At 46.9% G+C, this 14292-nt stretch overlaps 1 protein-coding gene across 3 annotated transcripts in view; it reads right to left on the bottom strand.

The window, feature by feature from the left end:
* Positions 1–14292, bottom strand: part of FBXW8 (F-box and WD repeat domain containing 8) — a 63785-nt gene that overhangs the window by 13176 nt on the left and 36317 nt on the right. For all 3 annotated transcript variants that reach the window (XM_083478669.1, XM_083478668.1, XM_083478667.1), the window contains 2 exons: positions 9024–9220; positions 7718–7927 (listed from right to left, as the gene is read on the bottom strand). In XM_083478669.1, the coding sequence (XP_083334795.1) occupies positions 7718–7927; positions 9024–9220 (407 nt within the window). The remainder of the gene's footprint in view (positions 1–7717; positions 7928–9023; positions 9221–14292) is intronic.

Below are 14292 nucleotides of genomic sequence, written 5' to 3' on the forward strand. Positions count from 1 at the left end.
GGAGTCAACCCAAGACGTGAGAAAATATCTAGCCATATACCTTTTCTTTTCGTGTATAAGACGCCCCCTGTTTTGGGGGACTCTAGATTAAGAAAATGGGGGGAGATTGTATCCGTGTATAGGACGACACCCAATTTTAAACATATTTTTTGAAGAAAAAAATCTAGTCTTATACACGAAAAAATATGGTATATACCATTGGAAACAATTTATAGCTCAAATATTGAGAGGGTTGTATCCAATGCTAATGGTTGCCAGAGTAGACCCACTGAATTAATGAACCTGACTTACTTAGGCTGGTTAATTCCAATGGGTCTTCTCTGAGTAGGCCTTAGTTGGATACAACCCAAGATCTCTCATTTCCATGATTGATTTCACTTGCTTGCTTGGCTTTAATGTATTTTTATGCGTTAAAAATGAATTAAACATACTTATACATGGGTAGGTGGATACCTGTACAAGTAGATACCGATACTTATATATTGCAATCAAATAAAAATAGGGGGGGGGAGAAGAAGACATTTATATCCCTTTATTATTAACTGTAAAACAGTCCTAAGGGAGGGTCACAGCATGCACATCTAATATCACCTATGCATGCAAAGACATGTTCTGCCATCTGTCACAAAAGTCAAAGCTGATCTTCAAACGTTCCAGAAAAGCATCTTCATATGGCTCCGAAATCAAACAGTGATGGCGGCAGCCTAACATGCAAGGGAAGCGTGTTCAATCAAGAGGGTACCACCACCAAGAAGGCCCTGCTGACAGTCCCCAACATCTAGACTCATTAGATGTCCAATGCTAACCCTTTCCTCCCCAGCTGTGACTCCCCCATAAATGGTCTCCCATTAAACCATTTGGACAATTAAAAAACACCTCCTATTAGCTTCAAGAGAAGCATTAATTAGGCACAGGGGAGAAGTGAGGAGCAGAGGCCGAAGGTCAGACAAAGAGGTCCCTGGAGCCATATCCAACATGTGGACTGGCAGTTCCGCACTCTGGCTAGAGGGAGAAAGTCAGCTGGGGCTAGTTAGGTTTGATCCTGTTGACAAATTTGCTGAGAGTCCCAAGCGCTGGGTGCCAAGGAGGCACCCATCTCAGTCTGAAGTTCTAAGATGGCAGCAGCGGCGATTCAACAAGATTGAAGGCAGGTTCACAGGGAACCTTTCAATTTCAGAACTGAGGGCTCAGCCAGGAACGAGCGTACCAAACAAACAAACAAAGGCGTCCCAGTTTACCACCAGAAATCAAAAAGCTTCTGGACCTGAAGCGGGGACTGATCTCCCCAAACACTGAATAATTCAACGCGCCCCAAACGCCTTAAGACGGCCTTCGCCGCGACTTTGAGTTAAAGCCCTGGGAGATTAGCAAAGCGCAGCATCCATTTCGCGGGCGGGTTCTGCTCCGCGTTACAAGTCCCTTAACGACCTTTACCGCCTCGCCCCCCCCTCGCTCTTTTAATAAGGCTGAGCAAATGGGACTTCATTTTCGCCGGTTGTTACAGGAGAGCAAAATCAATTATTTATGCCCTGGCTTTCCCTTTTGTTCAGGCAACGCATTAGTCTAATGCCACCTCACCACGACGCAAGTTGGGCGAGCTGAGACCTTTGGCCTTTGCTGGACTGTGGGGCGGGTCAGCAAGGGTGGGGGGTGCATGGGGAGAGAGATGCAGGCAAAGGGGGAGAAATGCAATTTAGGGGATAAGGAGATACGGGCTTTAATCCAGAGATGGGGAACCCGTGGCCCTTCAATTGCTGGGGGACTCCGGCTCCTATCAGCCCAAGCCAGCATGGCCAATGGCCAGGGATGATGAGAGATGTAGTTCAGCAACATTTAGAGGGCACCAGGTTGGGGAAGGCGGCGTTGGCTCAATAACTAAGGTTGCAGCCATGCAAACAGTTAAAGCAGGCTTCCTCAACCTCGGACCTCCAGATGTTTTTGGCCTACAACTCCCATGATCCCTAGCTAGCAGGACCAGTGGTCAGGGATGATGGGAACTGTAGTCTCAAAACATCTGGAGGGCCGAGGTTGAGGAAGCCTGAGTTAAAGGTACAGTGGTGCCTCGCAAGACGAAATTAATTCGTTCCGCGAGTTTTGTTGTCTTGCGATTTTTTTCGTCTTGCGAAGCATGGTGTCGGAAAAGTTTTGGAAAAGCTTCAAAAATCACCAAAGTCTTCAAAAACCTCAAAAAAGGCTACCACACCGCGTTCTATGAGTTGCTCCTCGAAGTCAAGTCGCAACTGTATTAACGGTGTTAAGAAAAAGGAAACAAACTTGCAAGACGTTTTCGTTTTTTGTCTTGCGAAGCAAGCCCATAGGGAAAATCGTCTTGCGAAGCAGCTCAAAAAACAAAAGACCCTTTCGTCTTGCGGGTTTTCCGTCTTGCGAGGCATTCGTCTTGCGAGGTACCACTGTACATTTATTCAGGGCGGATAAAAGACAAGACTTCTTCATGCAGTGCAATGTTAAACTATGGAACTCACTTCCCCAGGAGGCAGTGATGGCCACCAATCTGGGTGGTTTTAAGAGAGGACTGGGCAAATTCATGGAGGGGAAGGCTATTGATGGCTACCAGCCACAATGGCTATGCTCTGTCTCCATGGCTGGAGGCAGAAATGCTTCTGAATACTGGTTGCTGGAAACCACAGGAGGGGAGGGGGCTCATGTGCTTGGATCCTGCTTGCAGGTTTCCCACAGGCATCTGGTTGAGCACTGGGAGACCAGGATTAGACGGGTCACTGGCCTGATCCAGCAGGATTTGTCTTATGTTCTTATTCCATTTTAACAGCCTTGGCTCCCCACAAAGAATCTTTGGAACTTTAGGCTGCCCCTCACAGAGCTCCAATCGCCAGGACCCTTAAACTACAGTTCCCAGGATCCTATTCTGCTGGGGGGGGACGAGAGCTGTGACTATGAAAGTCATATAAGAGTGCTTTGAATGTGCCGAGTGATTGTGGCTTAAGTGCACATCCAGCATTATTGGGGGCTTATTCCTGCGGCCTTCCTGGTGATATTGGACTCCAACCTGCATCAGCCCCATGCAGTGTGTGTGGCTAATCATCACATCGGCTGGCTAAACACACACACACAGCTTGGAGATAAGGTGATTTGTTTGATTATAAGATTACAGATGAGCTAATATTCGAAAGACCAAGATCAACGAGAGAGAGAGAAAATTGGGGGTGGGAAACAGTAAACCTACCCAGAAGAAGCTGTTACATGGAGTGGAGGGGGGAGACGAGAGGTGTGTGTGGAATAATAAAAAAAGAGGGCATAAAGCAGTTAATATGTATGAATAATGGATGTTTGATTTAAAAGCAGTTTACTCCAACATGATGTAATTTTTTGACAGCCGGCCAGCCAGACTATCTTGCGGCTCTGTGCCAGGGGGGAGTCAGCGTTCTAGCGCAGGGAATGCTACCTCATCGAGGATCACGCGGGCGGTGCGGCGGGGAGGGACGCACATCAACTTCCATGCCATCCCAAAAGTGACTTTCCGTACACATACACACTCTCTTCTCACTCAGGGGCCGACCGCTCAGAGGAGGCCACCTGGGGAAATCAGGCGAAGCGGCAGTCCGCCTTCCCAGCCTACGGCAAGGCTAGATGCTCACGGTGCAATGATAATTCTTCGCAGCACCTCCGTGGAAATTAACAGAGATGCTATTTTCAAAACAAAAACACTCAGGTTTCTGGGGGTTTCCCCCCCTTTCCTTTTTAAAGTTTGAAAAAGAGGGGGAGAGAGAGAGAGTCAAAGTGGCCGGCACAAAGCTGCCATCGCCAAACCGAGCCAGGAGTGAGCCCGGATGTCGGTGGTGAATTTTGCCAAAGCACCTGCAGCTCCTGCTGCTTCTGCCCTGGACCTCGTTTCCCTGCGTGCTGCCTTGCCAAGCGGAGTGGGCGACCGAGCCAGGCTGGGGTTAAGATGCGGACAGATGTCTGCCGGAGGCAAGGAAGGAGGTTGCAAAACACATTTAACCTATGGACAAAGGCAAAGTGGGGAGAGAGCAGCCGCCCAACGCTGTGGTCATTTCTCTCACTGAGATGCGAGCGGCGAAACAAGGACTACAAGCTCAGGGACTTGCTCTGCTGGGTTTAGAGCATTAAACTGGGGTCTGTGAACCCCCAGCAGCCCACGGGATTCATGTAGCATGTCCGTGGATTTGTGGTCGAAGGCACACTAAATATACATATTGGTTTCCGATTGCATTTTCATTACTTCTTTTATTTCTTTCATTGTATTGCACTTTGAATTCCATGGGATTCAGAGGGCAACAGAGTAAACTATAATACAGTGGTGCCTCGCAAGACGAAAAGAATCCGTTCTGTGATTCTCTTCGTCTAGCGGTTTTTTCATCTTGCGAAGCAAGCCCATTGAAGGATTAGCGGATTAGCGCTATTAGCGGCTTTTAGCGGCTTTTAGCAGCTTATCTGCTGATCGGATCAGCTGATAAGCGGCTTAGCGGCTTAGAAAAAGGGGGGGGGAGAAAAAAAACCAGCAGGAACTCGCAAGACATTGTCGTCTTGCGAAGCAAGCTCATAGGAAATTCGTTTTAGAAAGCACCTCCAAAACGGAAAACTCTTTCGTCTAGCGAGTTTTCCGTCTTGCAAGGCATTCGTCTTGCGGGGCACCACTGTATCTAAGAAACAAAATAAGTGATTAAACATGCAAATTAAAATCAGCCAGGATCTAGCAGGCAGAAAAACCATTAATTGGTCCAGCAAGAGACCCCCAGCAACTTTCAAGTGGTTCTGCAGGGAGGCAGGCAGGGAGATTTAAGGAACCACTGTTCCAGAATATATCCAAAGGACTATAAATTATGTTATTAAAGACCAGTATCTATTTCCCTTAGTAACAATGAGGGCTAGAAACTTTCCCACTTTTTAAAGTGAACTTTATAGCCTTGGGATTCTGCGAGATCTACTGGACAGCTCCATGGTGAATCATAGAAGCACAGTATTGCAGAGTTGGAAGGGACCCCAAGGGTTATCTAGTACAACCCCTGCAATGCAGGAATCTCAGCTAAAGCATCCATAAATATAATGAAACAAATTAATTAAGGAGACTAGTTTTTAGACAATGGGGCTGAAAATCAAGGGCACAACATGCACACATTTCTGTGAGGCTGTTTTGGTTCTGCTGTGCTGCAGCGATAGGGGAGCAATACAAGAAAATGCTTCTTCTAAGAATAAACAGCAGCTTTCAATATTTAAATTTTTAGGTTCTCAAAACAGCATCCACCGAAGATTAGCATCCAAGTTATATCAACCAACTGGCAAAAAGACACATCAGCAAACCAGTAAGTCTTTGATCGGTTATCAGAGCAACGTAAAATAAAGGGCTGGTGTGATTTTTATGGCACAAAAAGAAGCACATCGTCTCGACAAGCGAGCTCCTGCTCATCCAGTCCTTCTGCCAACCAAGTGCAGCACCTTGGCCCAGGAAACCAAAAATGAAACATGACTGCCGAGCGGGGGAGACGGCTCCATCCCTCCAAAACAGGCCAAAACGCAGCGATACGTCTCTCGCATCAACCTGGAGATTGATCATCGCCTCCTGACCACCATAATCAACCCATGCAAAGTCCCTTCACGTCTGGGGAATAATTATCATAATAGACATTCGTAATTAAGTTTCCGGCGTGATGTCAGCCGGAGCGGGAACGCCAAGCAAGCCGGTGTCCTTGTCAGAGACATCCTAACCGTCTGGGTTCCTTCGGCCCCGTTCCCCCTCATTAGCATACATGCCCCTCGCGAACCATCTGCCACCGCACACCAATAAGACCTCAGACCTACATTAGGAAACCACTCCGAATCCACAGAGCGCCATTCGGGAGGCTCCCGCGGAGCTCTTTCTTCTGGTTCCATTTGGGGCATGGACAGGGCACTTCTGTTATGATGCCAACGCCAGCCTTGTCCCAGCGCTCCTCCTGCACGGGAGCAAAGCTCTGATGTTGCTTCAGCAACAGCCAGCCTTAGATGGAGCCATATGTAGAGAGGAACAGCTTGGCAAACGCCACCTTGGCTGAAAGGTGCAGGGGCCCCATCAGCTCCAGGGGTCTTGTACCCCCAATGGAAACGGGCAAACTCGAGCTTTAATGGGAGTCCTTTAAGGATGGCAATGTGACATTCTCACCAGCTAAACATTGTGATATACCGATCTATCACAATGTCTGAAATAAGTATGGAGCTATGAAGAGTCATTGGCTGGCTTCAGTTTTCCCAGCGTCATGATTTTTAGCATAACACACACACACACACACACACACACACACACACACCACACACACACACACACACCATGATTTGCAATATATTGCCAGGTCAAAAATTATGAAACCACTATCACGATATAGACTTCAAACCGGTTTTGGATGATATATCGCCCAGCCCTAACACACACACCTTGATTTGCAACATATTGCCAGGTCAAAAATTATGAAACAAATAGAGCGATATGGACTTCAAACTACTTTTGGATGATATATATATATCGTCCAGCCCTATTCCTCAACCTCATCCCTTGAAGAAAGGCACTCTTAACTCCCAGGATCAGGAAAACCTTGGCCTTCTAACTAGGTTTGAGGGAACTACTTTGCCGCAGTAAAAAATAAACACCGTTGGAAAGGTAAGCAGAGAGATCAGACACAGTGCACAGAGCCGCTGTTATCATTTCCTCTTGAAATCTTTATGAAACATGCACACTTTGCCACCTGTAATTGTATGAGGCACCTGTGGTGGCAGGAGTATCCTTTGGCTGACCAACACAGACAACATGCATTGCAACATTTGTTTATTTTTTGCAAGCTTCTAAATGTCACACACTTTGGAACACAGTTGCACAATCGGAATGCAATTGGTTCCAAGGAGTTCTTGTCGCTTGCAGAGTCTCACAAGGAAAGCACAGTGTCTCCTATAAAAAAGCAAACAGTTCCCCCTAGAGGCCTACAGCTGTACAAAAAAGCCTGGCTCCCTCTGCGAGGAAATGAGGCACATTTGTCGCTACAAATCAGCCTCGGCCTCTGTGTCAAGGGAATAATGCAGTTGCTGAGGGTGGGGGGGGGGGGGGAAATATTGGGCTGCATTTGGCCTCTACTGGAACAACAGGGGGTTATTCCTTATTCTCAGTGGCACAGCACCTGCTTTGCAAGAGAGAAGGCCCCAGTTTCAATTCCTGTCATCTCCAGGTAGGGCTGGGAAAAATCTTCCTGTCTGAAATCCTGGAGAGCCACTGTCAGTCCGTGTAGGCAGCACTGAACTAGATGGACCAATGGTCTGACTCAGGAGATGGCAGCTTCCCATGTTCCCTTTAGAACTAGGGCGAAACTTTGCTGAGTGAATACGAAGTGAGTCATTTCGGAGCTTTAAACAGCAACAACACCAGGCAGATGGGCAAAACTTGCATCTCATGCCTCTAGGGCAGGTGTAGAGAACTACATCATCCCTGAACACTGGTTGTGCTTGCTGGGGGATGATGGGAGTTGTAGTTCAGCAAGCATCTGGCAGGCCAATGGTTCCTCACCCCTGCCCTGGAGAGCTCTTGCCAACAGCCATGTTAAGATGGCAGAGTAGATGGTATTCGTTGTTAGTTGTGGCATAAAAGTAATAAGCAAGATTTCCACGCAATACAGGAGAGTCAATCATGAGCGAGCAACCATTGATATGCCTTATACAGGGGGCAACTCAAGACATTTTGCAGAACAAAAGGCTGAAATACCTTGTTGGTCTCGTTGATCAACCAGCCGAAGCCTTTCACTCCGAACGCTGCCTCGCTGGAAGTGACGTCCAGGCATGTGGCGGGCTGACCGTAGACAGAATGAAGGACCTTAGCTGAGTCCCCAACCTTCAGCAAATAGACGACATCTTCTGCAGTGGCTACAGCCACAGGGAGGCCCATAACGCGGGGGACCAGGCAGAGTGAGCCTACCTGCAAGGGGTCAGGGGGTTACAGTGACTGCAAGAACCTCAGCTTTGGGGCTCATCTTCTCTCCATCAGCTTTTCTTCCTCTCTGCTGACCCCACACCCCAACCCCAACAAAAAATTCAACAGGTGTTTTGCCTTTTTATTTGTCTACTGGCTTCTTCCACTGTTACGAGCCATAACTCCATGGTGGAGCACCTTTTGAATTATGGTATAAAAGAACTCCTCCTTGGGCCCTTGTTTTTTTGCTGAGCATGAGCATAGATGGCAATTTCCTTCCATCCCAGAGCTCCATATAACAATCACCCAAAGCAATGGACCTGATGTAATAATAATAATAATAATAATAATAATAATAATAATAATAATAATAATAATAATAATGGTATTATTTATGCCCAGCCCATCCAGCTGGTTTGCCCCGTCTCCGCATTTTCTCTCCACTGCAGTGTTTAGAGATGTAAAACCAAACCCTCCTTTGCCAAGACACCAGGTCCCCACACCCGTCAGGATGGGGAAGCTCTGTGCCCCTCCACACAGTGGTACCTTGGAAGCCGAACGGAATCCGTTCCAGAAGTTTGTTCGGCTTCCAAAACGTTCGGAAACCAAGGCGCAGCTTCCGATTGGCTGAAGGAAGCTCCTGCAGCCAATCGGAAGCCACAGAAGCTGTGCCAGACGTTTGGGTTCCAAAAGAACATTCGCAAACCAGAACACTCACTTCTGGGTTTGCAGCCTTCGGGAGCCAAAACGTTCCATCTCGCAAGGCGTTCAGCTTCCAAGGTATGAATGTATATATAAATTTGGATTCCTAGAGCATGTCAACCCCCAGCCAGCATGGCCAATGGCCATGTCTGATGGAAGCTGTAGCCCAATGACATCAGGAAGGCCAAAGGGTACCCCAAACCTGTATTAGGGAGAGAAGAGACCAGATCTGTAGCTGCCATTTAGCGCAAGGTCGAGCTTAACCTGAATGATCTGGTGAACTGGGCTCTTTGGTTGCGGGATGGGGAATCGGTGGCTCTCCAGATTCTTTGACTCCCAACTCCCATCAGCCCCAGCAAGCATTGCCAATGGTCAGGGATGATGGGCACTGTAGTCTCACCAGTTTCTGGATTTCAAACTCTGCAGCCGTCTCCCAGTAGCCCTTGTCATTGGCGCTCTCCACTTTGACCTGGAAGGCGGATGCGGTTGCTATCGTCGCCCCTTCAGCAGAAAGGGCCAAGCTTTGTATCTTCTGATTGTGCTGGGAGCAATGGATCGGGTCACGGCCGACCAGCAGGCTCCACACCTTAATCGTCCCTGTGCACCAGAAAAACAAAAATAAAAATGGAGAATCAGTAGCTGTGGTGGAATATTTTTATTCATGCTGCCAACCACAAAACCATCTGGAGGGTTCATCAAACCAAGATCCGTTCCATGGAGTAATCACTAACATTTGACGAGATCTCAGGGGCACCTGAATCTCAGCAAGGGCAGCCAGCAGAATCTGGCTTGCCAAATGAAACTGATTGACGGTCAGTTGAATACAAATGAAAGTAGGTTTTTTATTGATTTTCACAAGAAAGCAGAGATATAGAGATAGGTAAGCTCCTCACCAGCACCACCCACAAGAGAAGAAGTAGCTGAGAAGCTTTTGAGGACATCCACGCAGAATAAATTGGCATAGGACTGAAGCCACTTAAGAGCTGTATATACTCCTTAATGTATTCCATGAGACATAAACACTTTCTTCACGTAAGAAAAACATAGCTGAGTGACATGGCCAGTTCCCTACACAGCAACTCGCCCTGGCATGCAGCCATCCAGAAACAGACGAAGGCCATGTTTGTACATCATGAGGAGTCAAACCATGGCTGATTGCAAATGCCAGCAAAACTGAAGCATAAATAGGGCTGCTGAGAAAGGTGAAGGAAGTATTAGCCTGCTCAGCCCCACAATCCTTAAAAAAACTAAGGGTGGACCCCTTCCTATCACTCAAAGCCCAAAGACAATGGAGCACGGTCAGTAGCCATGGACATGCCCTGAATGAAATGGGGGGGAAACCGCCAATAGAGAATTGTGGTGAAGTGGAGCTGCCTTCTCTTAGCGAATGGCTGTCAGGAACCCTGAGCAGCCAAAGTAAATGGGCAAAAAATAATAATGGTTATAATATACCGATAGAACAGTAGGAACACATGTGGACTAAAGGGTTAAACGATACATTGTGCTATCACTTAAAGGAGACTTTTTATAATATGATGTATCGTTGGTATCTAACTCCTGAGAAATTAGCTAGAATGCATAAGAGTGTTCCAAATGTTTGTGGGAAATGTCAGGAACAAAAAGGGACATTTTATCACACTTGGTGGTAGTGTAAAAAAAGCTAAGAAATAGTGGATACAAATGCATACATTGGTACAGAAGATTTTGAAGGTTAATGTCCAACTGAAACCAGAGCTGCTTCTGCTGGGGCTTATGGATATACAATTAGAAAAATAATACGGAAAACTATTGCAATACACGATTATAGTGGCAAGACTGTTACATGCACAAGGATGGAAGGACTCATTATTACCTACTATGGAAGGTTATTGAAATTAATGGATTTGGCTGAGATGGGAAAGTTGATGTGCTTAATTAGAGAAAAATCACTGTTGACATTTATTAATGATTGGAAACCCCTTATGGACTTTCTGCGCAATAAGGAAAATGAACTTGTGGTATCAGGGTATGAAGACTGGGGGGGAAAGGATAAGGTTGGGTAATGGGAAGTAGAAGAGTTTAATGTAATTAAGAGGCAAAAATGTTATATATATATTTAAAGCTAATAGATGGAGAGTCTGAAGTTTTTCTTCTTTTCTTTTTCTAGTTCTCTATTTTCTTTTCAATTTTTATGTTAAACACAAGAGCTTGGTATTTGGTGTGTATCTTTGTAGAGTACAACAGACCTCTGGAACAAATTAAATTCTTAACCGGAGGTACCACTGTATTTTTTATTTGTTCTATCAAGCTTTAAATAAAAAATAATAAAGAAAAAAGAAGACGTCATGTTGAAGGCTCCACATGTGCAGCTTAATCCTGACCCTTTTCCCACAGGGAGCTCTCCAAGGTGGCTACCCAACTTCCACTTTGCATAGGAATAAATAAAGCTGCCTTAATCCATGTCAGACCAAGGGACCGTTTAGCTCAGTAATGTCTACACTGACTGCCAGCGGCTCTCCGGGATTTCAAACAAATAGTCTCTCCCAGCCCTACCTGGACAAGCCAGGGATTGAACCTGGGACCTTCTGCATGCAGATGATCCAAGTCTGAACTATGGACCTTCCCCATGGCTTGCATAGGAAGGTAAGAAGCTGTCATATAGTGGCTCAGACCTGTTGAGCCACCTATCAGTGATGTCTACACTGACTGTTGGTGGCTTTCCAGGATTTCAGACAGGGTTCTCTCCTAGTCCTACCTGGAGAGTCTAGGGATTGAACCTGGACCCTTCTGCATGCAAAGCAGATGCTCCTCCAATGATCTATGGCTGATCACTATGACAAGTTGGACCATTGCTCCATCCAGCTCAGTACTGTCAGAGGCTCTCCAGGGTTTTGGGTAGGGAGTATCTCTCAGCCCTACCTGGAGATGTCAAGGATTGAACCTGGGACCATCTGCATGGAAAGCTGATGCTCTACCACTGAGCTATGCCCTTTCCCCTCTGTTTGCAACTCTGGGCCAATCACAGCAAGAAACTCTCGCTCTTCATGTTTCTCCAGCACAGCTTTTCAGAAGTTCAAGGGGAATCGGAGCTGGTAACATTTCCTTTCCCTATCTGAATTTAACAAATGGGGAGAATGATGGCTTCCAGAAGGCTGCAGAAAGACTCAGAAGGCAGCTGCAGATGGATTGCAGACTTCTCCCCCACATCCCAAAGGAAGCAAAGCAAGAGTGTGTTAATGAAACGGCATCCAAACAAAATTTTAAACATATTTATGTGCACTTCTGCAAAGATTATTTTGGTGCCTTAGAAGCACTCCCCCACTGAGAAATAATGCCCGTAATCTCGGGAGCTATCTAATGGCACTCTTTCTGAAAGATTTATACTCCTTGTCCTGGGAGCAAAAAGCCATCACAGAAGCCATTTTGGGGTTGTTGTTGTCTTTATGTTATTATTAGGGATGCATACTTGAATTAATCTATTTGCCTAAACAATTAGCCACCTTGTTCTGCGTGCAACAGAGCCAAAACTGCAATTAGGCTTCCATCAAAGAGCCAAAAAAAGAGAAGGAGTCCCAACTAAAACTGCCCCAGTGGAGCCGTAAGGCACTCCGAGTTGGATTTTTCCAAATTTACTTTGAGACATAATGGCTATTATGTTGATTGTTTGAAAGGTAAATAACAGCTAAGCTGGTTTTTCAAAAGGGAAAAAAAAGGAAGGAAGAAAAGCATGGAACACCAGCTGCCCCCCCCCCAGCTCCATAAAAACAAGTTAACTCTTTTTAAAAAAAGCGTTAAACAAAAAATGAGCACTGTGAGCATCATGATCAAGACTACAGCCCTGCAGAGAGCAAGCCACACAAGTCCAAACCACCATTGCAATGGTGGTGGTGGTTATGGAGGTTATTTTAGACAACAGTCATTGGGTTGCTTCTGACATTTTTAGGCTGCTTTAAAAGAGGGTGGGGAAGCTCTGGTCCAGGGGTTGGATGAAGCCATCTCCATCTGGCTTGAGAAGCTTCCTCAAGGGCCCTGCTTACATTTCACTATCCTTGAGAGCTGCTGCCTGCCTGGGAATGTGCGAGGAAACCCCTCTCTGAAGCCATGGAGAACTGCTGCCAGTCAGTGCAGGCAATACAGTGGTGTACCTCGGGTTACATACGCTTCAGGTTACAGACTCCGCTAACCCAGAAATAGTACCTCGGGTTAAGAACTTTGCTTCAGGATGAGAACAGAAATCGCGCAGCAGCGGCGCAGCGGCAGCAGGAGGCCCCATTAGCTAAAGTGGTGCTTCAGGTTAAGAACAGTTTCAGGTTAAGAACGGACCTCTGGAACGAATTAAGTACTTAACCCGAGGCACCACTGTACTGAGCTAGATGGAGCGATGGTCTGATCCTGCATAAGGCAGTTCCACGTGCACATGGACAAAGCAAGATACCCTTTGCAAGAATCCGAGAGGAGCCCTGCCTTTGTTTGCATGAGTGCCACCATGAAAAGGGGGTCGTTTCTACCCACCTTCCTGTGGCAACACAAAAACTTTTTCATGGTGTGAATCAGACCTGCGCAGGGCAGGGGGGTGAAAGCAAACAGTGTCTGAGTGTTCCCCCCTCCCCTCCCCAAACCTCAAGGCTGTGGCTCTGTGCCAGACCCAGGCAAGCATGGAGCAGATGGAGCCCTGGCAAGCCCCCCCCCCCACCTTCCAGCCCCTGCATTAGAAGCATCTGCTTCATTACCCAGAAAACCTTCCCCTGCTTTATCTAATGCTCCAGGAAAAGCATTTTGATTTGATTCATTTTGGGTAAAGGCGACATGGAAGGCAATTAGAGGAGTAAAACAAAAACAAAAACAACAAAAAACCCAAAGTGGAAGGCAGCCAGTGCTGACAATGGGAAACAAGGCGAAAGAAAATAAGGAGTCTGATCACTTGGAAATTGAACGCCACGACTGTGGATTCGGATGCCAAGCCACCTTGGGCTTCCGAGGGTAGGTGAGCACAAGGGATGAGCCGGCAAAGCTGGGAAGAGATTCCACCACTTCTTCGGTGTGTGGCTGGTGCCTGTTTGGGCTGGGAGGAAGGGAGGCAGGGAGCCCAAACAAGAAGTGAAGCCGGAGCTAGTGGTAAGTGGAGTCAAAGCCAGTGGCAGATGGAGTCAAAGCCAGTAGAAGGTGGAGTCAAAGCCAGTAGCAGGTGGAGTCAAAGCCAGTAGCAGGTGGAGTCAAAGCCAGTAGCAGATGGAGTCAAAGCCAGTAGAAGGCAGAGCCAACTCATTCTACTTTGTCCTCATCTTATTTCCTGCTGAGTTCTACAAGGTCAACAATGAGGTAAAGGAGAATGAGGGGGAAGACCTACTGGTCTTAAGTAGGAAAGCAGGCAGGTATAGGCTGGCTGAGGGCAGGGCAGGGCAGGGCAGGGCAGGGCCCCATTCACCCTAATGGCTGAGTCTCTACCCATGGCAGAGGCTAGGAAGCTTTGAGGATGATGACATGGATTTGAACAGCATAGCCCCCTTGCAGTTTCCCGGTGGGGTGAGAAAAAGGCTTACGGGTGCTAGAACTTAAGGAACATTTGAAGCTGCCTAAATCCCAGAGTCCAAAGTCTCAGAGGCAGCGACTCTGAGGAAGAATAAAATACAACTGAAGGCAGGTTCTATCACCATCCAGATAGGATCGCAACTGAACCACCAGTTGAAGCT

Source organism: Podarcis liolepis (assembly GCF_965112155.1).
Source record: "Podarcis liolepis genome assembly, chromosome: 15".
In the NCBI taxonomy this organism is placed as follows: Eukaryota; Metazoa; Chordata; class Lepidosauria; order Squamata; family Lacertidae; genus Podarcis; species Podarcis liolepis.